The 26,233-nt window shown below is 50.1% G+C and overlaps 10 protein-coding genes across 10 annotated transcripts; 6 read left to right on the plus strand and 4 right to left on the minus strand.

The window, feature by feature from the left end:
• Positions 1 to 458: 458 nt before the first annotated feature.
• N7481_005526 (uncharacterized protein) lies at positions 459 to 1,309 on the plus strand (the record flags this gene model as incomplete). The annotated part of the gene is made up of 3 exons (XM_057264745.1): positions 459 to 518; positions 631 to 743; positions 808 to 1,309. 3 exons carry the CDS (start codon positions 459 to 461, stop codon positions 1,307 to 1,309), a joined length of 675 nt encoding a protein of 224 aa, XP_057122465.1.
• A 272-nt stretch (positions 1,310 to 1,581) lies between these two features.
• On the minus strand, positions 1,582 to 5,053 carry N7481_005527 (glutathione S-transferase family protein; the record flags this gene model as incomplete). Its single annotated transcript, XM_057264746.1, has 10 exons — positions 1,582 to 1,643; positions 1,708 to 2,053; positions 2,108 to 2,188; positions 2,252 to 2,429; positions 2,502 to 2,620; positions 2,813 to 3,350; positions 3,452 to 4,001; positions 4,508 to 4,786; positions 4,890 to 4,962; positions 5,048 to 5,053. 10 exons carry the CDS (start codon positions 5,051 to 5,053, stop codon positions 1,582 to 1,584), a joined length of 2,232 nt encoding a protein of 743 aa, XP_057122466.1.
• Positions 5,054 to 5,654: 601 nt separating this feature from the next.
• N7481_005528 (putative ATP binding protein) lies at positions 5,655 to 6,940 on the minus strand (the record flags this gene model as incomplete). The annotated part of the gene is made up of 2 exons (XM_057264747.1): positions 5,655 to 6,823; positions 6,898 to 6,940. 2 exons carry the CDS (start codon positions 6,938 to 6,940, stop codon positions 5,655 to 5,657), a joined length of 1,212 nt encoding a protein of 403 aa, XP_057122467.1.
• A 251-nt stretch (positions 6,941 to 7,191) lies between these two features.
• Positions 7,192 to 9,373, plus strand: N7481_005529 (putative cell cycle control protein (Cwf19); the record flags this gene model as incomplete). The annotated part of the gene is made up of 2 exons (XM_057264748.1): positions 7,192 to 8,493; positions 8,552 to 9,373. 2 exons carry the CDS (start codon positions 7,192 to 7,194, stop codon positions 9,371 to 9,373), a joined length of 2,124 nt encoding a protein of 707 aa, XP_057122468.1.
• An 853-nt stretch (positions 9,374 to 10,226) lies between these two features.
• N7481_005530 (2-hydroxyacid dehydrogenase UNK4.10) lies at positions 10,227 to 12,796 on the plus strand (the record flags this gene model as incomplete). The annotated part of the gene is made up of 7 exons (XM_057264749.1): positions 10,227 to 10,279; positions 10,354 to 10,568; positions 10,636 to 11,045; positions 11,104 to 11,343; positions 11,401 to 11,483; positions 11,810 to 11,891; positions 11,951 to 12,796. 7 exons carry the CDS (start codon positions 10,227 to 10,229, stop codon positions 12,794 to 12,796), a joined length of 1,929 nt encoding a protein of 642 aa, XP_057122469.1.
• A 1,552-nt stretch (positions 12,797 to 14,348) lies between these two features.
• N7481_005531 (putative C6 finger domain protein) lies at positions 14,349 to 16,920 on the plus strand (the record flags this gene model as incomplete). Its single annotated transcript, XM_057264750.1, has 4 exons — positions 14,349 to 15,404; positions 15,576 to 15,960; positions 16,057 to 16,585; positions 16,629 to 16,920. The coding sequence occupies 4 exons, from the start codon at positions 14,349 to 14,351 to the stop codon at positions 16,918 to 16,920; spliced, it is 2,262 nt and encodes a 753-aa protein (XP_057122470.1).
• Positions 16,921 to 17,417: 497 nt separating this feature from the next.
• On the minus strand, positions 17,418 to 19,420 carry N7481_005532 (uncharacterized protein; the record flags this gene model as incomplete). The annotated part of the gene is made up of 4 exons (XM_057264751.1): positions 17,418 to 18,536; positions 18,595 to 18,685; positions 18,751 to 19,198; positions 19,252 to 19,420. 4 exons carry the CDS (start codon positions 19,418 to 19,420, stop codon positions 17,418 to 17,420), a joined length of 1,827 nt encoding a protein of 608 aa, XP_057122471.1.
• A 181-nt stretch (positions 19,421 to 19,601) lies between these two features.
• On the plus strand, positions 19,602 to 20,383 carry N7481_005533 (spliceosome assembly protein PRP11; the record flags this gene model as incomplete). The annotated part of the gene is made up of 2 exons (XM_057264752.1): positions 19,602 to 19,613; positions 19,688 to 20,383. 2 exons carry the CDS (start codon positions 19,602 to 19,604, stop codon positions 20,381 to 20,383), a joined length of 708 nt encoding a protein of 235 aa, XP_057122472.1.
• Positions 20,384 to 21,110: 727 nt separating this feature from the next.
• Positions 21,111 to 23,307, minus strand: N7481_005534 (serine/threonine protein kinase CBK1; the record flags this gene model as incomplete). The annotated part of the gene is made up of 4 exons (XM_057264753.1): positions 21,111 to 21,423; positions 21,486 to 21,962; positions 22,057 to 22,560; positions 22,643 to 23,307. 4 exons carry the CDS (start codon positions 23,305 to 23,307, stop codon positions 21,111 to 21,113), a joined length of 1,959 nt encoding a protein of 652 aa, XP_057122473.1.
• Positions 23,308 to 24,218: 911 nt separating this feature from the next.
• N7481_005535 (Tim22-complex subunit TIM54) lies at positions 24,219 to 25,836 on the plus strand (the record flags this gene model as incomplete). The annotated part of the gene is made up of 2 exons (XM_057264754.1): positions 24,219 to 24,306; positions 24,386 to 25,836. The coding sequence occupies 2 exons, from the start codon at positions 24,219 to 24,221 to the stop codon at positions 25,834 to 25,836; spliced, it is 1,539 nt and encodes a 512-aa protein (XP_057122474.1).
• Between the last annotated feature and the right edge of the window lie 397 nt (positions 25,837 to 26,233).

The following is a 26,233-nucleotide window of genomic DNA, read 5'->3' on the forward strand; positions in this document are numbered from 1 at the left end:
AGTCGCCGTCGGGATCCTTAGAATCTGTGTAGTTGAATTGGTGGGTTAGCGGGGGTCTGAGACGACGATAAGGCCAAGACCACCATAGGATAGTGCAAAGCGGAGGGGGGAGCGAAGGTTTAAATCGAAACAAATCGCGAGCTTGACCCCCTAGGAGTAGTGATCAAGAGTAAGACTAACCATGAGTCATGTCGCAGACAGTACTAGTATTGGGCGGGGGGGCAAGCTTCGTAGGAGTAGATCGAAATGGATGAATGCAAGGCGGAGCGGAGATTACGGCGGACCAGGCGGTGTCCACCTCTTTGGGCATTCCACGGCGAATTTTCTCCTTCACATCACCTTTCAGTCATTATATACACCCTGAACATATTGCTGGGCTTTGCTCATGATTTATAGTCTCGCCGACTCGGCTTTTTTGTTTCATACCTAAATTCTTTCACACGATTCCGCTCAGAGCCATGAGCTCCAAACATGAAGCGCCCGACGCATGGGAGGAAGATTGGGAGTCCCAAGCTGATGTATGTGTGGAAATCTCGAATCCTCTGCCATATTACGAGAGTTTCACAATTTCTCAGCTTCGATATGCAGTATATTTTACGAATTGTCTACTGATCTCGCATCTTTCTACAGAAACTAGCCGATCAGCCTACCCCGCCGTCTGAGAAAAAAGTTTCAGCCAAGGTCACAAAGGCCCAACGCAGAGCACAACAAGCTGAGTTCAACAGGCAGCTATGGGCAGAAGCGTATGTTATCAGAGTAACCTTTGGATTGGATATACATGAGCCCTGACACGACGACCATTCGCAGAGAAACCCCGCAGACGTTTCACTTTGTGGAAGCACGCTCTGAAGTACCGCTCAAGCAAGACTTCAAACCCCCAGTCACATTACTCAGTCGGAGACCCCAAATAGCGACCCGACATTCAGCTTCGTCGGGTGGTATCGATGGTGCAGCAGCTGGATTGGGGCAACTTGGTCTTGACGACGAGGACTCAGATGAAGACGCCAACAAGCGTGCCGAGCCGACCCTAGAGGAACGCCAAGCGATAGCACTAAAGAACCGTGAAGAGAAGCAACGAAAGTACGAAGAGGTGCGCGAGAGGCTTTTCGGCAGCCCATCCGCAAACACATCAGGAAATTCTTCCCCGGGAAGTACAACACCGCCTCGCCAGTCCCAGTCTGGCGAAGGCCGAGGCAAGGGCAAGGGACGTGGTGGAGGTGGGGGGGCGGGAATATCGCGAGAAAAGGGATTCTTCTACAGCTTCTTCGACCAAGTCGAGACATCTCTTCGACCCTTCTACTTCAGCTAAGACGAATGGGTCATCGCAGCAACGCCGCGAGCGTCAACCAGGCAACCAGAACAGCCCTGATAAGCAGAACGCTCCCCAGCTACCATTACGCAACCCACGAGGCCCGGATGGAAGTGGAAGAGGTGGTTTTGGATTTGCCAACAGAGGTGCACGAGCAAGCTAAGGTACATAGGGCAGTGCCTTTTTCCCGTGCCCGCGCCAATGGCGATGGCACTGAGACTACGGTCTCTTCTCTCGGGCTATCTAAACCATCCTCCAACCCCAGCAACAGTCTACGGGAGACCACGTCCGGAATTGATCGCATTTGCGACTTGGGACGTGTTTGGGCGGTTCTCTGCAACCACGAGATCTAGCAGTTAGCATACCGGCCAGTCTATGCAAAACATAGGCGGACTCACCTGCATAGCGTTGATAACTATCCAAGTATAGCTCATCGTTACTGGTTGTTGCAAGAACATGCTCATTGGTCTCAATGGCAGTCACCCACGAAGCCCACCTGCTTCCCCCTTCGGGATCTGGCCAACCCCGATAAGGCTTCAGCACCCGAGCCAGCCGAATGACCCATGGGGCGGCTTGGATATCCACAAAGGAGATTTGGGTTCCCATGAAATACGGGCCGCTTGGATGCGCTGCTGTGATGAGCAGATTGAAAGCATCTTGAAGTTCCTGGGCATTTTCAACTTGTTTCTGTGGGTCCTGCTCCTGGAGCACCCGATAGAAGTTCGGCACAATATTTCGGTTGATCTGTTGATCCATTAGCGGTCAATTCCGCATTCATTAAGAAGGCTGGGTACTAACGTGGTCCGCCCATAAACGGCAATGAGCACGCGACTTCGGATCCAGGGGGAAAAGATTCGTCCCAAGCTTCAGATCTTCGAGCTAGTGAATGAATTAGCACATTGAGAAGTGAGAAACAATTTATACTGGTTGTGGGCTCCTTACATATTCCATAATCACACTGCTTTCATAACAACCCCAGTCATCATGTTGCAATGCAGGAACAAGCCCTCGCGGGTTGATCTCTAACAGAGACTGGGGTTTTTCATATGGGTCGATCTCAATATACTGGTATGGAATACCTTTCAATTCCAAAGAAATCCATACTCGCTGGACAAAGGGGCTTGAAATGGACAACCAAACATTTAGCAATGCGTCTCGGCAAGGGAATCTCTAAACATCGATTCTTGCTTACCAAAAGCAACTCCCATATAACTTAAGATTCGTCTCGGCGGAACGGTTCACTGCGGTCACAGCCGCTGGGCCTGTCGCTTTCGTGTGGTATGATTTCTGCTGTGCAGACATGACTCGGAACTGTGATAGATGGGGGGGTTAGACTTTACTCAAAAATCAAACCAAATTTGTACTTGGCTCCAGTGGTGGCATGGAGAGAAAAAGCATGCGAAAGCAACAGAGGTCGACTGTGACGTAGGTAAGATTTGCGGGGTGCCAAGCCCCCAACTTGTTGTCGAATGCAGCGTACTCTGTACTAAATGACAAACGTACCGAGCCTTTTTTCTTCCCTTTATCTTTCAAGAGATATCGCTGTACACTGTTCTTCTTGACACGATCACTCTCTTCGAGTGTGTGCCGATGACCCCCGCTCACGCCATCATTCTTCCCATTTGCACCATTACCATTCACTCGCTGTATAGTATAATATCTTCTGCTACCTGTTCCTGGAGGGCTTGGTGCGAGGTTGGGGCTTGGTGCAAGTACACCAAAATGCTGGTCGCCTTGGACTGGAAATAAAGTATGCCTTCCTGGCAATAGGTCGGCAGGCAAAGATTCGAACCCGCCGGCTCTATCAACCGTAGCAGCTCCTGGTAAGTATTCTGTGATTTTTATCTTCACATCACAGAGATCTCTTTCTCTGGCGGTGCGTTTACGTTTCTTTTTGTTTGGGTCGTCGGACTTTGGTGTTCCTGGAGGGCGACCTTTGAGGCGACAGTCCCAATAATGAGATACGAATGGCCTGCGTTTGTATCGTTGTGTTGAACGATGAGAGTAGACATTGTCGACGTGTGGGAAGTAGGTTTGGAACCTATTAATCCAGTTAATTAGCCTGGCTTATCAGCTAGTAGTTTCTTTTCCATGATGAGGAAAGAAATTGCAGAGGTTGGATATGAAGAATGGCCAACATACTCATCCTCGCTCAGCGTAATCATTTCATCCACATGGAATAACCGATTTCTCCAATATTCCAAGTTTGGCGGCTCTGGTACCAGTCTCATACCCTGCAATTGGCCTGCGAAACTTGCGGCCATTGGGTCTTGTGCTAGTCCTTCATAGCCGGACTGCGGAAAGGACGAATCCGCCGATGGCAAGAGTGAAATGTCATCACTTGAACTATCATGTACATTGTTCTCTAAGGTGATCGTGTCATGGGTTCGAGTGGAGTTGTGCAGATGAGGCCGCGCCGCGACATTGTCGATGTTGCGGAATGACGCAAAGGGTTGCGCGTTTTGGGGGAAAGAGCCTAGCTGTCCAGCTAAGTTTGGAGTTTCACCAATACTTTCGATCGACGCTAAGGCCCGAGCAGAGGGGGTCTGCTGCAAGTTGGAATCCATGAACCTGGGTGTGTACTTCGTACGCGCTGTGGGGGAGTTGGACGCTGCTTTTGGCGATGCGGAGAAGAAAGGGAGTGTGTTTGAAGCGGCGGGGAGTTGTACCCGAGCAAGGAGTGAGGTGCGGACTACTAGTTAGTAGTAGAGTATCATTTGAACCTTCCAGCCCAACCTCAGCTTTGATTAGAAAATATTTGTACAGTTAATTATTTGGTATTTCTTTCAAAATCTGGGCCGATAATATTTCTGACCTACGGTAGGCAGGGTTTCGCCGACTGATGAGGGCGTCAGTAAGCAGACTGTAGCTAATACTCTACGCTGACAAAAGGTTCGAAGATGTCCCTTAGAAAATGATCTTCAGGGACATGGAGATCGGATTTATTTGATTTGGATACCCCTTTATGAGAGAAATAACTGTCATTGAAATTCACCTAATGCAATTTTGCCTCGCTAGTACATTCCGATTATCCAACATAGGCGGATAGTTATAGGAAGCCCATTTAAAGGCCTTTCTTGCCATCATGTTTCTTGGCTGCCTCGGAATTGGCAAACGGAAAGCCAGTAGTTCTCTTGTCTGCTCCAGTTCTCCGACTAATCCTACCATTACTGCTAGCGAAGAGCAAACACCACAAACCGATGGCCGCAAGGATAGAATTCCCCAAAACTGCTAAAGCAAATGCTCCTTGACCCCCGGTGGCATACCATGTGTACGCGTAAAATGCCGACGAAGCATGAAGCACCGAAGTAACCATCAGAGTTGGTAGAGCATACGGGGCCTTGGGATCCGAATCTTCTGTTGACACGGGTTCGGCAATGGTGGCGTTGAGCGGAATCGAGCCCGTTAGCATCACAGTTAATACTGCGATAGTCAAAAGACCCATTCCAAGGCAGCGAGCAAAGTAGACCTCGATCACTTTCGGAGAATTAGCAGGGCGATTCACGTTGGGATGATTGTTTGATTGAGAGTGTACAGGATGCAGATCTGGCCTCATCTAGTAGCAAGGCTACTATCATACTCGGGCCTAGTAGCAAAGGCAGGCCCTGCAATGAAAGCCATGCGGCCGTTGAATATGTGTAGACACGGAAGACCTGTAGATGTCGTCTCAGCAAGTATATCAAGGCGAACGATACTTCGGCTCATAGATTGTTCGGAGATAGAGCCGGTAGAACTTACATCCATAATTTGTGAGGGAAAGATGAGATTTGCACGGATTTTGGGGGTGTTGATATTGGTGCAAGGGCGGAAGATTTGCAGCCTGGCGACAAGCTGCCGTGACTTACGAATAATTCGAGTGACGTCATCAGACTTGCCTCACTGGCAGCCCCGAACTGTAACAGTCAAGGTGCCCCAATGTTTTCATCTACTCGTATTCGGAGATAAAACAGCCTACCTATACAGGAACTATTCTCATCAAAATTGGAGAAACACGTGGCTTTGAATGGTTTGCTATCTCTTCTACAATACAGAACAATAACTCCAGGAGGATGGATGTTTGGGGGATTGGAATAGAGTTTCAAGGTATACTCCTGCTTTAGCCCGGGACTCAGAATTATTTGGGGGGGAGATTTGTATAGAACCTTGGAAGTCTTGTCTTTTAGGTTCTTATTGGTGTGCGCGAGCGATAGTATCTCCTTAACGACAAGGTAAGATCCATAGATCATCGTGATTTTTATATGAGATGCACAAATAATGAAAAAGAAAGTAGAATGAGTTCACCCATGACAGCCGCCAACTCCAAAACGAAACCAATTGTAACTCCTCTCCTGAAAAAAAAAAACAATTACTGCTGATTCATGTTGCTAGCCCGCAGATATCTGGTGAAGCTGTTGTCTTGATCCGAGGGGGCACTCTGAGTGTTCGAGAGAGCATCCTGGTAGCGCTGGGAGAGACCATCGTCTCCAGCAGCAGCTTCAGCGTAATCATCATCGCTGTCATCTTCACCATAGGCGAGACCCCGCTTGATAAGCTCATCCTCTTCTTCATCCTCAGCCTCGCTAACAGTCTCCGGTCCGGTCTCCGGGCCCTTGCGTTCTTTGCGACCCGAGCTATTTACATTCATGTCTTTCATAAGCTTGCCCAACTCGATGTCCCGTTGATTGGCCTTGCTTTCTTCCCGTTCCTGCTTCTTGCGCTCAAGCTCGGGCTTATAGTCACGCTCGAACTCTTGGCGCTTTGTTTCCACAGCCTCGAAGAACTCGTCGACACCATCGCCGGTCATAGAGCTAACACCGACAACGCTCAGATGTCGATAGAACTCCTCCAGCATCAAGCTCATACTGTTCAAGAGCGAACCCATGTATCCACTACCAGCTCCAAACCCACCGACACCACCTTCCGTTCCGAAGGCGCCGGATTCCTCTTCCTTTCGCAAGGCCGCTTGGAATTTGTCGAAGTCGGTCATCCACTCCTTAGCAAACTCAGCATCCTTAACATCAGTCTTGTTAAATACCAAAATCATGGGTAGTTTAGTCTTGTAAAGGATACTGCACGCATACAGCATGTTGCTCATAAAAGTGCTTGTCGAACTGGCCCGCGGGGTATCGATGATGTATGCGATGACAGTTGGAAAGGACGAAGCGAGGGTCTCGAGTAGAATGCTTCCCGATGCGCTCCACACAAATACTTCGATTTGACCTGGTGTATCGATCAATATGTGTTCGATTGGCTTTGCAGCGGGGTTTTCGGGGTTGGGTGCGGTGCGCTTTTCGAGCAGCGAGATGATCTGGTCGACCTTGGTGGCGAAGAGATTCAAAGAAGTCAAGATACCGCCATTTGGACCAAGATTGTATTGCTTCATGACCTCCTTGTAGTTGATCGAGTCTCGAATATCGATGTTGCTCTCGAAGGGAACCGAATGTACGGCGGGGTCAAGGTTAACAACGTATGGCACCGTCTTTTTGGAATGTAAATGGGAGTTGATTCTCTGCATAAATGTTGTCTTCCCCGAGCCTAAGTGAATAAGGATGGATCAATTATCCGATGTTCCCATATGAGGTAGCTTGAGGGGTAGTTCATCGCCTTACCTGCCATGCCTATGCAGACGACAGAGACTGCCGGAGACGCCATAGTATAGCGATATTTATTTCGAGGTTGCCGAAGTGATAATTTGAGACAGTAGGGAAGTTTGTCGTGGAGAATCAGGTTCGTAAGCTTGCAAAGAGAAAAGTTGTGAAGTGGGTGAACTTTTTTTTCTTGTGAAATTCTTTGGTCGCGGGGAACCGGAAGATCTGCGCTGGGACCGCCCGGCGCGGCCAAACGTCATTCGACCTGAGCTCTCTTTTTCTCTGCTAACCTCTTCAACAGCACCAGAAAACACAATGACGCTAGAAGATTTCGAGAAATCTCTGGCCCAGGACCAAGGCAAACGTCGGGAAAAGAGCGACAAGGAGCGACGTCACCGCGATCATCGCGACCGTGACCGTGACCATGATCATGACCGCGACCGCAGCAAAGAGCGCTCGAGACACCACCATCGTTCCAGCCACCACCATCGACGACACTCATCTCGATCCCGCGACCGTGAATCTCGACGTGGAGGCGATGATGGCCACCGGAGCAAGCGTTCACGTCACTCGACTGACCATGGAGATTCTCATGACCGCGACCACAAGCGTCGACACAAGGACTCCAGTAGGGATGGTGAGGAATCTGCTGCGCCCACCGCCGCCACCGAGGATGAGCCTAACCAACTGAAGCGAGACTCTTGGATGGAAGCGCCTTCAGCTCTTGATATCGATTATGTTCACCGACCGGACCCCAAACAAGCAGAAGAACCTACGAAGCCGAAGATGCTCTCGGCGGACTATGAGCTGAAGATTCACGACAAGGAGCTCAACAATCACCTCCGCGATCTCAAGGAAGGAAAGGCACTCGAGGATATCAATGAGGAACCTGCGCAGCATGAGGTCGACTACACCTTCGGGGACTCGGGGTCCCAATGGAGGATGACCAAACTCAAGGGCGTCTACAAAGAAGCTGAGTCCAGCGGCAGGGCCGTGGATGAAGTTGCAGTGGAACGTTTTGGGGATCTGCGCTCATTTGACGATGCCAGAGAAGAAGAAACCGAGGTGGATCGCCGTAAGATGTACGGCGAATCCTATGTGGGCAAAGAGAAACCAAGCGGAGAATTGTTCCAAGAGCGAAAGCTCGAGAAAAAGTCTCAAAGTGACCCAGTCAGACATGCGCATGGCCCAGTGGAAGAACTCGAGACGCCATCACAGGTCCAAAAAATGGAGACCGAGCTTCCGCCCAACGTCACACAACCATTGGACCCCACGACATTGAACCGCCTGAAAGCCCAAATGATGAAAGCGAAGTTGAAGAAAGCTCCAGAAGCAGCTGAACTCGAAGAACAATACAACACCGCCGCAGCTGCTATGGCCAATCGTAAAGAATCAGACGTGGTGGTTCTTGGTGTTAAGGAAAATCGCATGCTGGCTGGTGCCAGAAACGAAGTCAAAGCGGTCGATACGAAACGCGGGCGTGAAAGAGGACAAGTGGAAGCAAATGATGACATGACCATTGAAGACATGGTTCGCGAGGAACGCAAGACCCGAGGTCAATTTGGCGGAGAGGGTTCGCGTTTGGCGGATCGCATTTCGCGTGATTCCAAGTTTGTGGTAAGTTGTGACATGATTAATTGCATTGCCTTTTGATATCTCTCTAACGTCTATTTAGAATGATCTTGAGTATATGGACGATAATGCTTCCAAGCTAGCAAAGAGGGTGCACAAATCTGAGATTGATCTCAAGAACACAACTATCAACGATTTCCGCAAGATGAACCGGATCCTAGATAATTGCCCACTCTGCCATCACGAAGACACCAATACGCCACCTGTTGCACCCGTCGTTTCCCTAGCGACCAGAGCTTTCCTCACCCTTCCAACGGAGCCCGAAATCAGCGAGGGTGGTGCCACAATTGTCCCGATTCAACACCGGACGAACTTGATGGAATGCGACGACGATGAATGGGAAGAGATCCGTAATTTCATGAAGAGTTTGACACGAATGTACCATGACCAGGGCCGAGATGTTATCTTTTACGAAAACGCCGCTCAGCCTCAGCGAAAGCGTCATGCATCCATGGAGGTGGTTCCTCTGCCATACAGCCTCGGCGAGACATCACCCGCGTTCTTCAAAGAGGCTATTTTAAGCGCCGAGTCCGAATGGTCCCAGCACCGCAAACTTATCGACACTCTGGCAAAATCCAAGCAAGGCCTGGGAAGGTCTGCATTCCGTCGAACCCTGGTTAAGGAGATGCCCTACTTCCATGTCTGGTTCGAGCTTGATGGTGGTCTAGGTCACATCGTCGAAGATGAGAACCGTTGGCCTCGTGGCGATCTTTTTGCTCGTGAAGTAATTGGAGGTATGCTTGATGTTGCCCCAGATGTTATCAAGCGACAAGGCCGCTGGCAGCGAGGCAGTGATCGAAGAATGGATGGGTTCAGAAAACGCTGGAGGAAATTTGATTGGACTCGTGTTCTCGTTGAAGGATGAATGCGATCGATAATTATGTTCTATTGGATTTGTACATTATGATCGGAACTCGACGTGCTCTGCAGTATTAAATAAACCAATGCAGCCCGGAACAACCTTCCTTTTTGATTATAGTATGTCATTCAGAACCTTGATTCGTGTCCTTAGATATACGTCGAGTTTCTCAGGCTGTCCTGATAGCTGCCATGGGATTTCGGATCGTGATATACCGCACTACCGAGTTAGTAAATGCCATTTATAATAGGGTTCAACTGCGAGTCGTTGCCTTGCCTACCTGTTCAAGAAATATGTGTTTAAGAGCCGCCGTCATTTCGCCACATTAGTCCTAGTGCCTCCAAGCAGGGCATCTCATTCGCGCGCATCACTCCGAGTGGAATCCATTACCATGCGGGGAACTCTCCGATATAAACTCTGCGTCGGGCAATTCTTCTCGGCCGATGTCTCGTATCTTTTATGACTCTTATGGCTGGAATTGTTTCATTTCCCCTGCGCAATCTCTCTCTTATCAAGCTCCCTGTATACCAGCCGAGATATATTTCACTCAATAGACGACTGCGCCTGGCGACCTTGTTTTCCACTTCAAGTGCAGTCAGACATAGTACCCAATCTACCCCCCTCCGCCGGTGAGTTGCGCGCAACCCAGTGATTCGTTTTATTGAAACTCTCTGCTGCCTCAGTGGACTGAAACATTGGCTTCCCATTTTCTCGCACGAATAAGCAATTGACTTATCTGGTGCTGATAAAGGCCGTCCCCTGCCTCAGAGCCCGAGGCCGGGAAATGAACATCCCACACTGGTACCTTGCAGAAGCTAACCTCTCTTGATGAAGACCTTTCCAGCACCGCCTAGTCAATATGGGATCTAATGACACCAAGCCCAAGATTCTTCTCTTAGGACAGATCGCGCAGTGCGTATATAAGAAGGCCCTTCTCCTAGAAGGGAATTTTCTCAAAGAGCCAGAGCTGACGACAACCACAATAGCGCGCAAAAGTCATGGGAATCACTGAGTGAATTGGGTGAGTTGATTCAACCAATCGCCAAAAATCGCGCAGAATTCATTCAAGAATGTCGCGATGGAAAGCTCGATGGAGTTGTGGCAGCCTATCGTACTTTCGCCTCAGCCAAAGTCACCGGGCTTATCGATGAAGAGCTTGTGAATGTGCTGCCAAAATCCCTAAAGTATCTTTCGCATTGCGGTAAGTCCTTTTGAATGGCTTCAAGCGCAACATTTGTGATCATCTGTCTAAATGTTGCTTCATTTAGGTGCTGGCTACGACTCAGTCGATGTCCATGCATGCAGCGCTCGCAGTCCTCCTATTTATGTTTCCAATGTCCCCACCGCGGTGGATGATGCCACCGCCGACGTGACAATGTTTCTCATCATTGGGGCCCTACGAAATTTTAACACTGGCATGCAAGCTCTGCGTGAGGGCAAATGGATTGGCAAGCCTGCCCCGGCCCTAGGCCATGATCCGGAAGGCAAGATATTGGGTATTTTGGGCATGGGAGGCATCGGACGCAATTTGAAAAAGAAGGCCGAAGCATTTGGGATGAAGGTAGTTTATCACAATCGTCGTCCATTGAGTGATGAACTGTCAGGTGGAGCTCAATATGTGACGTTTGATGAGTTGCTGTCGACCAGCGACGTGCTGAGCTTGAACCTTCCTCTGAATGTGAGTGATTCAAGGCCCTTGGTTCGCGCTCCGAAAGATGTCCACTGACTCCTCAAAGAAAAACACCCACCATATCATTGGAAAGCCCGAGTTTGCTAAGATGAAGGATGGGGTTGTTGTCGTGAACTCTGCTCGCGGCCCTGTCATGGATGAGACGGCCCTTGTTGAAGCCCTGGATAGTGGCAAGGTTCTTTCTGCCGGCCTCGATGTATTTGAAGAAGAGCCTAAGGTTCATCCTGGCCTCATTCGTAACCCAAATGTTATGCTCGTGCCTCATATGGGTACTTATACTGTCGAGGTGAGTTGAGCAATGCCTCTTATGTGGAACTTTACATGCTAACGATGGATATTGCAGACCATGGCCGCAATGGAAGAGTGGGCGATTGCAAACGTCCGTCTTGGTATTGAGACAGGAAAGCTCAAGAGCCCAGTTCCAGAGCAAGATAAATTAAAATGACGATTATAGATCTGAGTGTCTCGGGTGTGTACTACTCCCAGGGCAACGGACTCGGAATATATAGATGGGTCACGGGGCAAACTTGAATAAGACTAAATACTAGAACTATCCTACTAGTATGTATAACGTTTTTGATTTTGAAATTTGAATAATTGAAAAACTGAAAACACCGGAAATAAGTGAAAATTTATAATTAAATTGGCGGTAGTAGTAGACTAATGTCAAGGCGAAAAGACCGAACCTGATGGTGGCACCAGCGATTGCCGCATTGGGGCTAGATCGATTTCTGATCTTATCGCACCTCCAGCTCGGATTCGGAGGTCAACTTTGCGCCAACAACAACATCCACCCACAGCAAGTCTGCCATGGCCGAATACTGGAAGTCCGCGGTGAGTACCTCAAACTTGTCTCTATCTATGTGAATTACTGATAGGTTTTCTCCCCATAGCCCCGTCACTGGTGCAAGCAGTGCAAGATCTTTATTCGCGACACGCCCTTCGAAAAGACCCAACATGAAGCTAGCCCGAAACACCAAGGCAGCTTGAAGCGATTCCTCCGAGATATCCATAAAAATAATGAAATTCAAGAAAGAGATAGCCAACGGGCGAGGAGCGAGGTTGAAAGATTACGACAAGCTGTCGGGGCCGGATCCTCTGCGGCAAAAGATGCCGCCACGACAAACACAGCACCGCCGGCGCCAAAACCTAGCGACAGATCGGCTAGCATAGAGGATCGGAAGAAACAAATGTCGCAACTGGCAGAAATGGGCGTTTTAATCCCTCAGGAGTACCGTGCGGACTTGTCTTTGGTTGGCGAGTGGCAGACACTCTCAGAGACAAATGTCGCTGCCGAAAGCCTCGAGGGAGCTAGCAAGTCTATTGGAGTTCGCAAACGCAAACATGAGGGTGAAGAGGAAGAGGAAGAGGTCGACGAGCATGCCCCCGGGAAGACAAATAGCCTAGGCTGGGGTTCAAAGTTGAGAACATACCCTGGAGAACAGGATGAGGAAGACGACGATCTGGATGCCTTGCTTTCCTCTAACAAGGAACTTAAAAAGCCTAAAACTACATCTGCCGATGCCGACCCCGAAAACGAAAAGCTGGAATCTCCTGCCCTCGTAAAGCAAGAGGATGAGGTGTCAGAATCAGCTGGCCCCGAGGCCAACAAGTCATCAGATGTGAAGACCGAAACGCCTGGGGTCGGTCCTGAGGCCCCAAAGGACGAAAGACCACCAGGCGAAGAGATGACCGGGTTTGCTTTCAAAAAACGCAAGCCCAAGGTCATGAGAAAATAACATCTTTCGAATGATATTGTCGGAAGTATTGACGCGCTTGATTGCACTTGTCTCCCAACCCCACTTTCTTAGGAAATGTGCCAGTTTGCAGTACTGCGATGACCCATTAGTGCCACTAATAGCGACTGTGCCGTCAAAGTAGCATGTCTATCCTCGAAAGAGCAGATTCCATCATAAAATCGATCGAGAGATTGGCTGGCATAAATCGGAATGAGGCTCTCAACTTGAGGGTCGTTACATCGGCAATCGCCGATTTGATCTGGCCTTCCAGATATCTAAAACCCCCTGGGAAGCTTGTGGGCCAGGACAGCCCCTGCACGAAATACAGGGTGAATTGTACCTGGGGTGTTTGAGCAGAAACAGCATATAGATCAGTCAACTCGTTGTCTAGTGTGAGGGGTGGGTAGACTACTCGTACATGATATTTAAATGAAAGAACCAAAGAAAGTTGACATACTATATCTTCGATGTATTTATTGTAAATCTCTGATTATTCTACATATGTTATGTACTAGTATTATTGTGTATGCTATGTACCTGGGGTTATAGACTTGCCACTCCAATTTTTTATTTCGGCGTCGAAGCGGAGTCTTTCATCGCCGGAAAGGAAAGCTCCTTTAGTTCAATCCCAACTTCGCGCGCATCTCTTCCTACTTGCCAGCCCCGGACTCGCCGAGTTTCCCAGCAACACCCCTCCATTTTCCTTTATAATACCCCTACCACCCCTACCACCACCCCCCAGAGGGCATTAAATACGGTGAGTTTGTTCAATCTGACAGCAGTTGCGCTTTCCTCCAGCCCCAGCAAACCCCATCTTGTCCCTCGGAGCGCATTCTTTCCCACCCGCGCAGGTGTCTCGGATTCCCCTCCTCGGCAGTTTCGCGATCGAGTCCATCCTATCGCTGGTGCATTTTGCCCCCATCGCTGCCTCCTACATATTGGGTCTCCGGTTGGGGGTAAAGCGCGGGCGGGGGGTCCTCGCCTGAGTCTTCGCAGGAAAGAATGCGACTGGCAAAACTCGGTCGGCCGGCATGATTACTCCGAAGGGAGAAAATGGGCCTCGCAGGGCACTTGCTTGCTGCTCAGACTCGCCCTACTGGAAACATTAGAGCCTAGGAGCCGTTGGTGCAATTTGGCCGTGTCAGCAGATTGAGGATTCTGGCACATCGCAACCCACCGATAGGCGCTGGACTGCGAAGCATGATTCCTGCAAGGCCCCAAGGATTCCCCTCGCCATTACTCTGCCCATTTCCGATACGATCGCGTGCTTCTCCATATTCTACTCTCTGCCTCTTGACAGTGACATACACTGCCCGTCGCGAGAGGTTCCAGACAAGAATCTTGCTAACAATGCCCTTGCAAGACCACAGCAGATAAATGATTCTTACGTCCCATCCCGATCGAATTGGTGTGCTGCCTTTGCTCAGCGACAAAACACTTGACCTTTGACCTCGAAACTTGGCCTGTCTTGAACGGGGCTTTCATCCTACAATTTTGCGCGCAACGCAACGAGAGAACCCGCTACATCGCTGCGGGGATAATTCAGCCGAATATGGCAGAGCCGACAGAGACCAATACTGGAGACCCGGCCAATCCGCCGACCGAACCAAATGCGCCAACTACAGATACCAGCCAACCTGCCGCACATGCTGAAAATCCGTTTGAAGGGGAGACAACGTCCCCGCAAGAACAAGATCAGCATTCAGCCCCGGTGAATGAGTCCCAGGTGGAAGTCACACAGTTGGATACAAGCGCAAACCAGAACATCAAAGAAGAGACTGGGCAGACTACGGAGGTCTCGAATGTCACTTCTTCTATAGAATCGTCACTCCCACCAATGGACACAACGGGCCTGGATGGCACGGAGTCCTTTGACGATACCGGATTACCTTCTTTCGATTCGGCCCTTCCTTCTGTGGGATCTTCTGCGGCCCCAGACCTATCGCTGCCAGCTATCGACACAACTCTCCCATCGCTGGACTCTTCTTTGCCCGCCATTGGTACCGATATCCCGACCATGGACGAGCACCATACGTTTGACGACAGCCATTTTGACGATCACGACCACGACCATACTGTTGAGCCCTCAACGGACCACGACCACAATATGGCCCAGCAGTCGGGTTCGGCAAATGGCTCGAATCATTACCAAACACAATCCAATGGCACATACCAGTATACACAAAGCCCCGGACCACAACAGCAATACGATGGACACCAGCAATCCCAGGCTCAAGCTCAGCACCAATTCCAATCTCAACCGCCACAGAATTATCAGCAGCAGCAGAGTTCTGATATGTATCATAATCAAGGGGGATTTTCTTCTGTGAACGCAAACCCTGGAAACAATGGCCAGGGCCAACATGGACAAGTACCGCAAGCACCAATTGGCTCTCCAATGCCTTCCAACATGCCTTCAATGGCATCTATGGGACAGTACATGACTGGCTATCCGTCCAATGTACCGCAGCCGGGCATGAACTCGAACCAGATGGGATATTCAATGCCTGGGGATCCGAATAAGATTCTGTCGGGTGGGAGGCACAAGAAGGAGGTCAAGCGACGGACGAAAACTGGATGTTTGACCTGTCGCAAACGAAGAATTAAGGTATGTGATGCGTTGAGTTTTTGCACGTTGCGCGCAGTTCGCGGGGCGGAAGTCTCGCTTGTGCCCGCAGACCCCGCCATCGTCTATTTTATCTCCCGCCCAACCCACGACTCAATCCCCCCCCCCCCTTTTGCGCCGGTTCCTTCTAGACCATCAACTAATTTTCCACAGTGCGACGAAGGTCATCCAGTGTGCAGAAATTGCGTGAAAAGCAAGCGCGAGTGTTTAGGCTACGACCCGGTTTTCAGGCCTCAAGCATCCACTCCCTCGGCCATCCAACCAGCTCCGAATCCTCCCCCGTCGCTGGTCGTCAATCCTCAAGGCCCTCCTGCCCCTTCGATACCTTCGTATCCTTCAGCGCCCCCGGGGTACATGCCAGCGTCTTCACAACCCTTTGCTCCTTCTCTTCACTCTGAATCACCCAGCACCTCAACTGATCAACCTGATCACGGAGCTTCCCTTGAGTCTTCTCTTCCACCAAACAATCCGCCACCCCAAATCAATATGCAGAACTCGAATGATCATGGCCACCAGGTCTCGGAGCCTACATACAAAGGTGCGCTTGAACTGTCAATGCGATTTTTCTTCCTCCCCTCTCAAAAATGATCGCTCTGTGTCGTTGAAACGCAGCTAACATAAGTTATCTCAACAGCCAAAAACCTCAGCCTCAATGACTTGATGTCCTTGAGAGGTATTGCACCTCCCCCACCTCATCCTATCGGGTCGCTTCCTCCCGGCCGACTCGAGGAAATCCAAGCCGTCTTCCTCGCAACGTACGCCCCTGCGATTGACAAGCTCCTAGAGGTTCGCTGGTACACAGAAAAGGCACTCCCTGTTCTCATGACCGATGCACAGCTCATGGCCGATTATTCGGCTTTGATCAACGCATTCAATGACTGGAATCTCAGCGATGGAAATACTGTGGCTCGTCTCGAGAGCTTCGAAGCTTCGATTATCTGGAGGAGTATGGTGCTATGTCGCCAGGTGCCGAATTCAGAGAATGGTCAATACGGTCAGGACTGGAACTTGGTCGCCACGACCGCTCGGCTCAACGCAATGGAAGCCCTCTTGAGCTGGAGCCACCTCGATCAAAACTCCTTGTCAAGAGCGATGGGAATGGATGCTGCCACCCCGCCAAATCCCCCCAGATCAGTTCTTGCAACGCCAATTGGATTTCTGGGGTGAGCTCGGCGAATTTCTCACTCTCCACGATAACGAAGCGAGCTCTGCCAAGCAAATTGACGACACACTCGGACGCCTCCGCCAACTGCTGGACACATATGAAAACCGAGACATCATCTATTCCATCGCTATCGCACGACACCTTGGCCAACGATGGGCGGATTTCCCTAATAGCCTGCCTAAGGTTGGCTACACAACCGAGAAGGAGGCAGGCACCAGACTCTTCGTTGCCCAAAAGTTCATTGAGGAAGAAGCCGAAGGCAAGGGCACCACACAGATCTACAAGCGAATCTGCTGCATGGCAGTCCGTTCTTGGTGGGCTGCTCGCGAATGATCACTTTGATGCAGTGGTCTCTCCCAATCCCCCCCTCCTCTCTTGCGGGAACCCACGTCCATACGCAGCTCTACAGCCACATAGAGCCTTTTCTTGTACTTTTTTTCCTTTGCGTCTACGCTCGAAATCTACTCGAGATTCAAAAAGCATCATGGCCCAGGCGTTTCAGATTTGATTTTGGATGATGTGATTTTTGCAGTTGCTTTTACATCAGGGTTTGAGGAAATAGGCGATGAGCAAGCAAAGTCCTTCGGCGTTTTCTCACCTTTGCTTCTTTCCCAGGCGAAGGTTTGTATTTTTCGTGCATATCTCCCTCGCTAGCGGGGGAGCTTCATACCCGTGGCATCTAACAATCCAGTTAGATAGCCCACGCCTCTATGCTTAACGGTTACCTATTTGAATAGAAAAAGATAATAACATATTCTCTGAAATCTAACTCTCGTATTTGATACCAATGTAGTTTTCTCCCGCGATGGAGGCCAGTGTGCAAAGATGCACTATGAATGTGGCACTTCTACTCTAATCTTAACTTCTCCCGTTTCGCCTTGGAACAAGAAGCCAATATCCCTTGTTGATTCCGACAATTCCACTTCCCTTCGCACGAACCGGCTCGTACTATCAGGCGAGGCAGATGCCTGATCAGGTACACGCATCTCGCCATCACTATCCTCTTCCCAGTTGACCGCACCATCATCCATTGTCGTTTTCTCCACAGGGTCGAATTCATCCGTTTCCCAGATAAGTTTGAACCCGTATGGCTCAAGTCCAAAAAGTCGGGATACTAGAGCTTTCACTTGGTATGAATCGAGAGATGTGGGGATCTCTTTCACCTGAGTCTCCGTGTCTGATTGACCTGGCTTTCCATGCAAACGGAATGCCATTTTGACTAGTCTTGCCGCTACGGATCTCGGATGAATCACTCTACCCCCTGCAGCATCACCAATGACAGCCCTTGTGATTGTTGGCTCGCCGTATAGATCGCACAGCTCGGCGTACCGTGGGTGAGCGGCGAGGACAGGTGATTCTTCCGCGGCGGTCGTGGCGGATAATTCCTTTCCGATCAGTGAAAGGTAATACATCTCTGCATTTGAGCGGTCTTGCGGCGAGATGACACTGAAGTTTAGAATGCAGAGGGAAGGTGGGAAGCGGGAAAGGGTGAGCATGAAGCCTTCGTCGACCGTCATTGGTTTGGAGGCGCTCATAGTAGATGTTGCTGCTGCGACGGCGGGTGGAAGCGGAGAGAGATCATAAAGAGGATTTCCAGATATGCGGAGGGTTGCTACAGCCGGAAACATGATTGAGAGATTGTTGAGGAAGGACCATGAAGGAATGTTGTTGCGAGATAGGTCCAATGAGTGAAGGGATTTTGAGAAGTGGAAGTCTGCAATGGTGTCGTTATCACCATTGATGGTATTGATGTTGTTTCCTCGTAGCGATAGATGTTCCAGGGTCGAGTATTCTGCTAGATTGCGGATTTCTGATAAAGAAGAGAAATCATTGTTCTCGAGGACGAGCTTGGTGATGTTGCCAGATAGTGGCCGAGTGATCGTAGAGAGTTGGTTGCCAGAAGCCGTGAGTGATTTAAGGGCTGGGAATCGTGATGCCACTTCTACAATCTAGATTCATAAGGTGAGTTCTGGTTCTGTACGTGGAAAGATACTTTCAACTCCGTACCTCGTCCCAACTTAATAATGTCTCTTCCAGATGGAGCTCAGTGACCGTCTCGAAGACGAAGCCATCTTCCAAAGGATGAAACCGGTTGCCACTGTAACAGTAATCAGCTCCTATCAACTATAGACATATAGTATCTGCGGAGACAGCGAAACTTACTTCACTTTCAACTTTCTCAGCTTCTTAAGCTGGCTGCAGATCTGCCAAACGTTACGCCAGCTTGTCAATAAACTGCGGCTGAGGTCCAGCTCTGTGATTCGCGGGCAAGTGGCTGCAATATCTTCGATAGACTGATCAACTTGATCTTCCGGTTGGTCATAAGATGACAGAACTCCGGAAATTTGTAGGCCATCTAGTAGCACAATCCGCAGTTCTTGCAATTCTGCAAGCTGTTTGCGGATCTTGTCGAAGCCGACTTCTTCAACCACCTTGCCACTAATTTCAATCAGCTTTTTAGACGAAGGTCTATCTGTATTGCCTTGCTGTGAAAGCTCCTGCTCGGACTCAGAAGCGTATTTTTCACGCAGTCCCTCCAAAAAACTTCTAGGCGGATCTGATGGCCTAGAGGGACGGACGAAAGACCCCGCCGTGGGGTATTTGCTTTTGCCTATAGGAGGTTGAATACAATGTTTTCAGTTATGAAGGCAGGAAAAGACTTACATGTGAAATAACGGACTCCTTTATGTTCCCCCGCATGTTTTCCTCGAGTTGCGTCGTCCCATTCAACGCCCAGCCAGTCGCCAGCGGTGCCCTGGACACTGCCCACATAGCAGATGGTGCACAGCTGGCCATCAAAGGACCGACGCTGGCCCACAAGCGAGTGATCCATCTGACTCGGAAGTAAAGTCCTACTACTAGCCGCTTGCCGTAATTTCGGATCCGTCAACTATTACAGAGCAGCGAGGTGTGTACCTCTCTCCTGGGTCCGCAACCCGCTTACTAACCACGTCTATCTCGATCCACGCAGATTTACCCTTTGCAACTCTTCGCAACGAGAACGCCACGCCAAAATGGATTACCAGGTATGTTGCAGCTCTATGCCTTGGATCTATGCGAGTATAAACATCGCGAAACTACTGATACTGACGTTTCCCAGAACCGAGCAGGCTCCAAATTCGGCGGCGGAGGTGTCGCCTCTCAGTCCGCTACCAACGCCGACCGTCGCGAGCGCCTGCGCAAGCTCGCGCTGGAATCAATCGACCTCGACAAAGACCCCTACTTCTTCAAAAACCACGTCGGAAGCTTCGAGTGTCGACTATGTCTGACCGTCCACCAAAATGACGGCTCTTATCTTGCCCATACGCAGGGGCGCAAGCACCAGACGAACCTCGCCCGCCGAGCCGCACGCGAACAACGCGAAGGCAAGAATCAAGACCCTTCCTCCATGCCTGGCGCTATGGGTGTGCAGGTCAAGAAACAAACTATCAAGATCGGTCGACCCGGATACAAGATTACCAAGGTCCGCGACCCATTGACCCGCCAAATGGGTCTGCTTTTCCAGTTGCAGTTCCAGGAGATTACCCCGGGTGTTGTGCCGCGCGTGCGATTCATGTCCGCCTACGAACAAAAGATCGAGGAGCCGAATAATGACTACCAATACCTGGTTGTGGCTGCTGAGCCATACCAGACCTGCGGGTTCAAGTTGCAGGCTCGCGAGATTGATCGCCGGCCGGGAAGATACTGGACTTGGTTCGATGAGGATAGCAAGCAATTCTGGGTGCAGATTATGTTTAAGACTGAGCGCGAGGAGCGGTTCAGTGGCGTGCCTGGTTTGGCTCCTATGCAGATGTGAGGACGACTTTTCATCTTTTGCGTCTATTTTGCCATCTGGCTTCACAAAAACCGAATTTGGCCATGGCTGTGGTGGGATATGGAGAACTGGCGTTTGGGGATAATTCCTGTTGATAATTTCTATGATACTTGAGCAACCGCATACCATTTGATCTTGATTGATGACAACTATTCTCAAACCCGAATATCTTCTACTAAGCATCATCCATGGATGGTAATATTTAGATATGGAGAGTACGTCGAAACTGATTTTCGTTTCATTCCAAGTGAGAATTCCAATTCGGTAAATGCCAACCAGTCTGGAGCGCTAACATGTAGGCAGGTCAGCTTTTCATGATCTATGACTATAGCGGTGATATGTAAATAAGGGCAGATCTTTTTGTTCTTCCAGACTATGAGATGCAAAAATCGAGATCTGAAATGCGAATAAGGACGAATATGTGATACTTCTTAACAAGCCCCATTCGGCCCCGACATGAGGTATATCGAACTGATAAGAAGATGGGCTAGATATCCAGACTAAAATCAAAAGACGGCGCTCGGGATCATGACTCGGAAAACATCGCGCTGATATGCTGAATGACGATTCGTGGCGGAGAGATGAAAACGCCCAAGCCTCAAGCAGCCCGGGTCCATGCTGGTACAGAAGTAGATGCAAGCCCTGCCTGTTTCTTGCACCTTCCTATACAACGCGCTGACCAGCTAGGTATTCTCAAAACACTGAAAGTTTAAGAGGCCTGGAAGGCATTGAAAGCCTTGTAGGTGTATCCAATAAATGGCAAACTCATCTCTGCCTCCTGCGAGTCTGGCATGGCACGAGCCTGGGCACGGTGAATAGCACTGGTGTCTTCCTGGGGAATTTCGTCGATCGGGAAGTATGAAACGTCGATGTTGGAGCTGAGTCGGGGTTCGAACGGAGCACGGATGGCACGCAGTTGTTCCCAGACAACGCCTCGGAAGAAGGGGTGGTTCTTGATCTGACTTGCGCCGCCGTGTTGGCCGCCGTCGCTTCCGATACGGTGCTCGGGGTCACACAAGAAGCTATTGAAAGAAAGTGAGTTCGGGTTCAGCCATTCAATTTCCGGATAGGGGGAAAGACATACCTTCGAATTAAGGATTCGGATTCACGGGAGAGAACCAGCTCATCAGGGAAGTAAAGGCATTCACGCCAGTTCACAATCTTGCGGTAAGTATCGGTGGTGTCCTCAGCGCAGAATGGTGGCCAGCCAACAAGACACTCGAACATAATAGCACCGACAGACCACCAATCGCAAAGATATGTGTATCCTTGTCCGTTAAAGATCTCGGGAGCAATATAATCAGGAGTTCCAACGGTAGAGTAGGCCATCGCGCGACGAGACTTCCTCCAAGTGTTGATTTGACCACGGTTGGAGACTGTCAAGTTGATAGCATCGTTGAAATAACCGGAGTTGCGGTTGCGATCCTTCGATGTCGAGTTCTTCAAGAGGTTTTGGTAATAAGCATTGTCGTGGGTCTTCTTTCCACCGGTTGAAAGACCGAAATCTGTAAGCTTGACGTGACCGCCGCGGTCGAGAAGGATGTTGTCAGGTTTGATATCACTATTAAGGTTCGTCAGTATGAAAAGAACGATGATTGCAAAAATGTGGACATGTTTCTCTTGCAACGTCAGAGAACGTGAGTCGAACCACGTACCGGTGAAGGAAGCCAAGCTTGTGGACAGCTTCGATAGCCATCACGACCTCGGCCATGTAAAATCGGGTGATATCCTCCGAGAAGATTTCATATTTGATCAGCATGGTCATTAGATCACCACCAGGCAAGAACTCCATGAGCAAGTAAAGGTAGGCTGTATCCTGGAAGGAAGCGTGCAGCTTCACCAACCAAGGGTTATCCTTTGAATCCGCCAAGATATCACGCTCGGCACGAACGTGCGCCAACTGATCCTTCTTGAACATTTCCGTCTTGATTAAAGATTTCAGGGCATAGATCTTGCCATCGGTCTTGCGTTGCACCAGCTTCACCTCACCAAAAGCACCCTTTCCGATAATCTTGATGGTCTGGAAGTTCTGCGGGGTCTCCTTGGTTCGGAGGAAACGAAGGAAATCCGATTCCCTCTTTGAGATTGTCTCGGCGTCCTGGCGTTTCTTGTCACCCACGACGGCCGGGTCACGGAGTGTCTTGTCAAGGTCCACGGAGCTATACGAGGAAGAGAGAGAGAGTCAATGTCAGCTATTCAAACCAAACAGAGGCTTCACAAAAGCTAGAGTATAATACGTACCGCATGTTGCGATCACGGGCACGCTCGATGTTCTCATGGAAGAAGACGGTCACAAGTTCCTTTGCGGCCTTGCCCCGCTTGTGCACATTCTCCGAGTATCTATCCGAGAAACGCTGTAGCTCCTCATTCTCCGACGGGGGCCGAGGGCTGCGAGGCACCGGAGGGGCCAAGTGTGCCGCCTGCGCAAGACCGGCAGGCGAACCGCCCGCAGTACGAGGGCGTTGAGCAGCGGCGGGGGAGTTCCCCCGACCGAAGAAATTGCCACGATTGGCGTTCAGATCCTGGTTGGAAAATTGCTGAATGAGACCATTGGTCCCATCGGCTGCGGGGTAGCCCATTCGATTTTGATAGGCGGGTTGAGGCGACTGCAGGCCTTGCTGCTGCTGCTGCTGTTGCTGTTGCTGTTGCTGCGCATACTGCTGTTGCTGGGCGTACTGCTGTTGCTGTGTCTGAGGAGGGTAGGGGTTGGTCATGAAATAACCTTGAGAATAGGCCGGATTGGCGGGGTCAACATATTCCTGACCCCCCTGGGTCTGATAGATGGGTTGGGGAAAGGCGGAGGGGGTAGTGGGATAGGCGCGGCTGTTGGCCGCATTGTAGTTGCGGTCATTGTAGCCGTAATTCATGTTGTTATTCTGGCGATTGTTGTTGTTATTGGGATCCATCTTGACAGTCTGAGCTCCCAATAAATCGGGGGTGGGTGGGGGAGTCAACAGACAGGTGGAGGGGTTGTTGGAGAAACTAGAAAGTAGATGATGGAATGGGAATGGAAATGGGAATGGAGGTGGGAGAGGGAAAGGAGAAGGCGGGGAGCAAAGAAGCGGTCTCAGGAGGCAAAGACAATCCACTTCTTCGATGCCCACCCCCCCTCCTGGTCAAACTTCTCTTGGTGTTTACGTTTACTGGACGAAGGCTGAAATTGCCTGTGGTCCTTTGTGTGCTACGTCCTGCTACTATTTTCTCCCAGGGTGTTGCCATAAAGAGGCGCTTGACCTTTTACATCGAAAGTATTCTGTATGCCGTCCCCTCGGATCGGCCCTGGATCGCCTGGGCCCCAGTGGATACACGTAGCCGCGAACCCGTCGTGCTGAGCTCTGTGGGTGTTGTCAAAAACGATCCTGGAGATATTGACGATTCTATTGGTACAGAGTGGGAGCCAGGGGAGTGCATTCCAAGCCAGTTGGATCTGCAAATTTTTATTTTTTTGTAGGACTTTTGTCCTGGGGTACTCTCACACCGGGATCATAGTACATACTACTAGTACTGTAGTGGGTGGGCTGAGGAAACAGAAGTCAATTCAATTAGCCCGAAGAGACCAAGGAACGAGGGGCAATGGGCAATGAGGAGAGAAACCGGGCTACAAGGACCCATGCATCAATAAATGTGAGTATACCTTAAGTTGATATTCTTTGATTCTACTTTCTACTTGATATTTGTACACAAGTATACTCCGTGCTCTCACGTGACGCGGATCATCCTGGGCCCGACTTTTTTCGGGATGCTGCGACTCTCCCCGAAGCTTGTAAAGTCTTGAAAGTCTCCAAAAGAGTGTGTGATTGCCACTTTTCAATTGACAATGACCGACTCTTCAAGCTCAACAGCCCCTGCAGGCGGCAAGCCTGCGGCTGCTCCCAAGCCGCCTAACCCGGTCTTCAAAATGATGGGTATGTTGAGATCCTTGATCAAGCCCATAAAAATAATCATGACCATGATCCTGACCGCTGACACGATCAATTGCAATAGGACTGCCCAACATCCGCTTCAAACTCCCCTCTCGAAACTGGATGATTTTCCTCACCATCACCGGATCCTTGACCAGCGCAATCGTCTACGACCGACGTGAGAAGCGACGCGCCCAACAGAAGTGGTGTGACCTCGTGGCTCATCTTGCAAACGAGCCTCTGGAGGTGAATCAAATGCGCCGGAAATTGACCGTTTACCTTGCGGCTCCCCCCGGTGATGGTCTGCGTATCGCCCGTGATCATTTCAAAGAATATGTCAAGCCGATCTTGACCGCCGCAGCTTTGGATTACAACGTGATCGAGGGACGCCGGGAAGGAGAAGTGCGCGCTGGCGCCGCGGAGCACATTCGCAAAATCCGGAGAAAGGCCGGCGAACAAACCACCGTTGTGGAAGAGCCGAGCGTGGAGACCGTTGTTCTGGAGGCGCGAGAGAAGATCGGCGTAACCGACGAACCCGGCCCCAAGGGTGATTTGGTGATTGGCCGACACACCTGGAAGGAATATGTCCGTGGATTGCACGAGGGTTGGTTGGGTCCTCTTGATCCGCCGCTCGCGCCTGTCGAAGAGGCAGTTGCTGTTCCGGAGGGTGCTGAGGAGACTATGAAGGACATTGCCACGGGCGACCAGCCTAGCCCGTCGCCAACCGACACGCAAGAAACTCCCGAGACCAAGCCCGATGAGGCTAACAATGGCCAAGTCACCAAGCTCGAAGATATCAAGGTTGACGACACCAAGACTGAAGAGCCAAAGGCCGAGCAGGAAGAGAAGGAAAAGCCCTCTAAGCCTACCGGCCCTAAGCCCGCCTACATCACCACCGCCGATTACCCTACTGCTCAACTTCCCTCCACTATCCCCCAGTCCCTCGACAGCTCTATCCCCATTGAGTTCCCTCACATCCTGGGCTTCACGAACACCCCTATCCGTATGTATCGCTACTTCAACCAACGTCATCTCGCCGAGAGCATTGGCCGTGATGTTGCCAGCATTGTCCTGGCCTCCGACGCTCGTCCCTACCGCAATGAAACCCTCGGCTTCGATTCCGAGCTCAGCGGAGCTTCTATCGATGCGACTCCTTCCTCTTCGCCCGATGACTCCAGCGCAGAATTGCCCCACGGCAACCACGAGCTGCAGACTGTTCTGGCGAAGGAAGAGAAAGAATGGCACAAATCTATCTACAACCCAATTGACGAGGACAGAGAGCGCGTGTGGATCAATGACATTGCTCTGGACTCGCGCATTTCTTCGCGCATGAAGCACTCCCTCCTCTCTGCCGAAGACGAGGCTCGCTCACAGCGCATCGCCGAGCAGAAGGAATACATTCTCGGCGAAGAGCGTCCTGTGCCTGTTTCATTCTGGAGAAGTATGTGGATCAACTACGGCTATGGTGAGGACGATGAGACCATCCGCCGCAAACCCATCCTAGGTAACATTGATGGCGAAGATGATGCATGAAAACAGTATCAAGGTGTCTGAATTATATGTGTATACATAGAAGGTTGCGGGTGTTTTTGTCCCAAACTCCCCTTACATGGGGAGATCTCACGTTTTCTGTCACTTGCATCTCCATCCTCCCTCCTCGGTTTGTATATTAGAGGCGCTTTTATTGTTTTTTGTTTTACTTTGCGTGTACATGACATGTGCATTCTAGACTTGGAAAAATTCTGAGAATTTATAAAAAATTACTAATTACTACGAACATTCAAGTTGGAATACTTAGAACTTTCAGGTATCGTAGTATACGTAGTATACTTGTACTTTGGCCACCTGCATTCATTCATTTGTGTATTTTGGAATTTTTTGAGATACATATCAAAGGTATAGATTTCAGGACTGTTTCTAGTATTTCTCT

The sequence above is a fragment of the Penicillium waksmanii genome (assembly GCF_028829765.1).
Source record: "Penicillium waksmanii strain IBT 27052 chromosome Unknown utg000005l:1.0-5232799.0:1.0-5237142.0, whole genome shotgun sequence".
Lineage (NCBI taxonomy): Eukaryota > Fungi > Ascomycota > Eurotiomycetes > Eurotiales > Aspergillaceae > Penicillium > Penicillium waksmanii.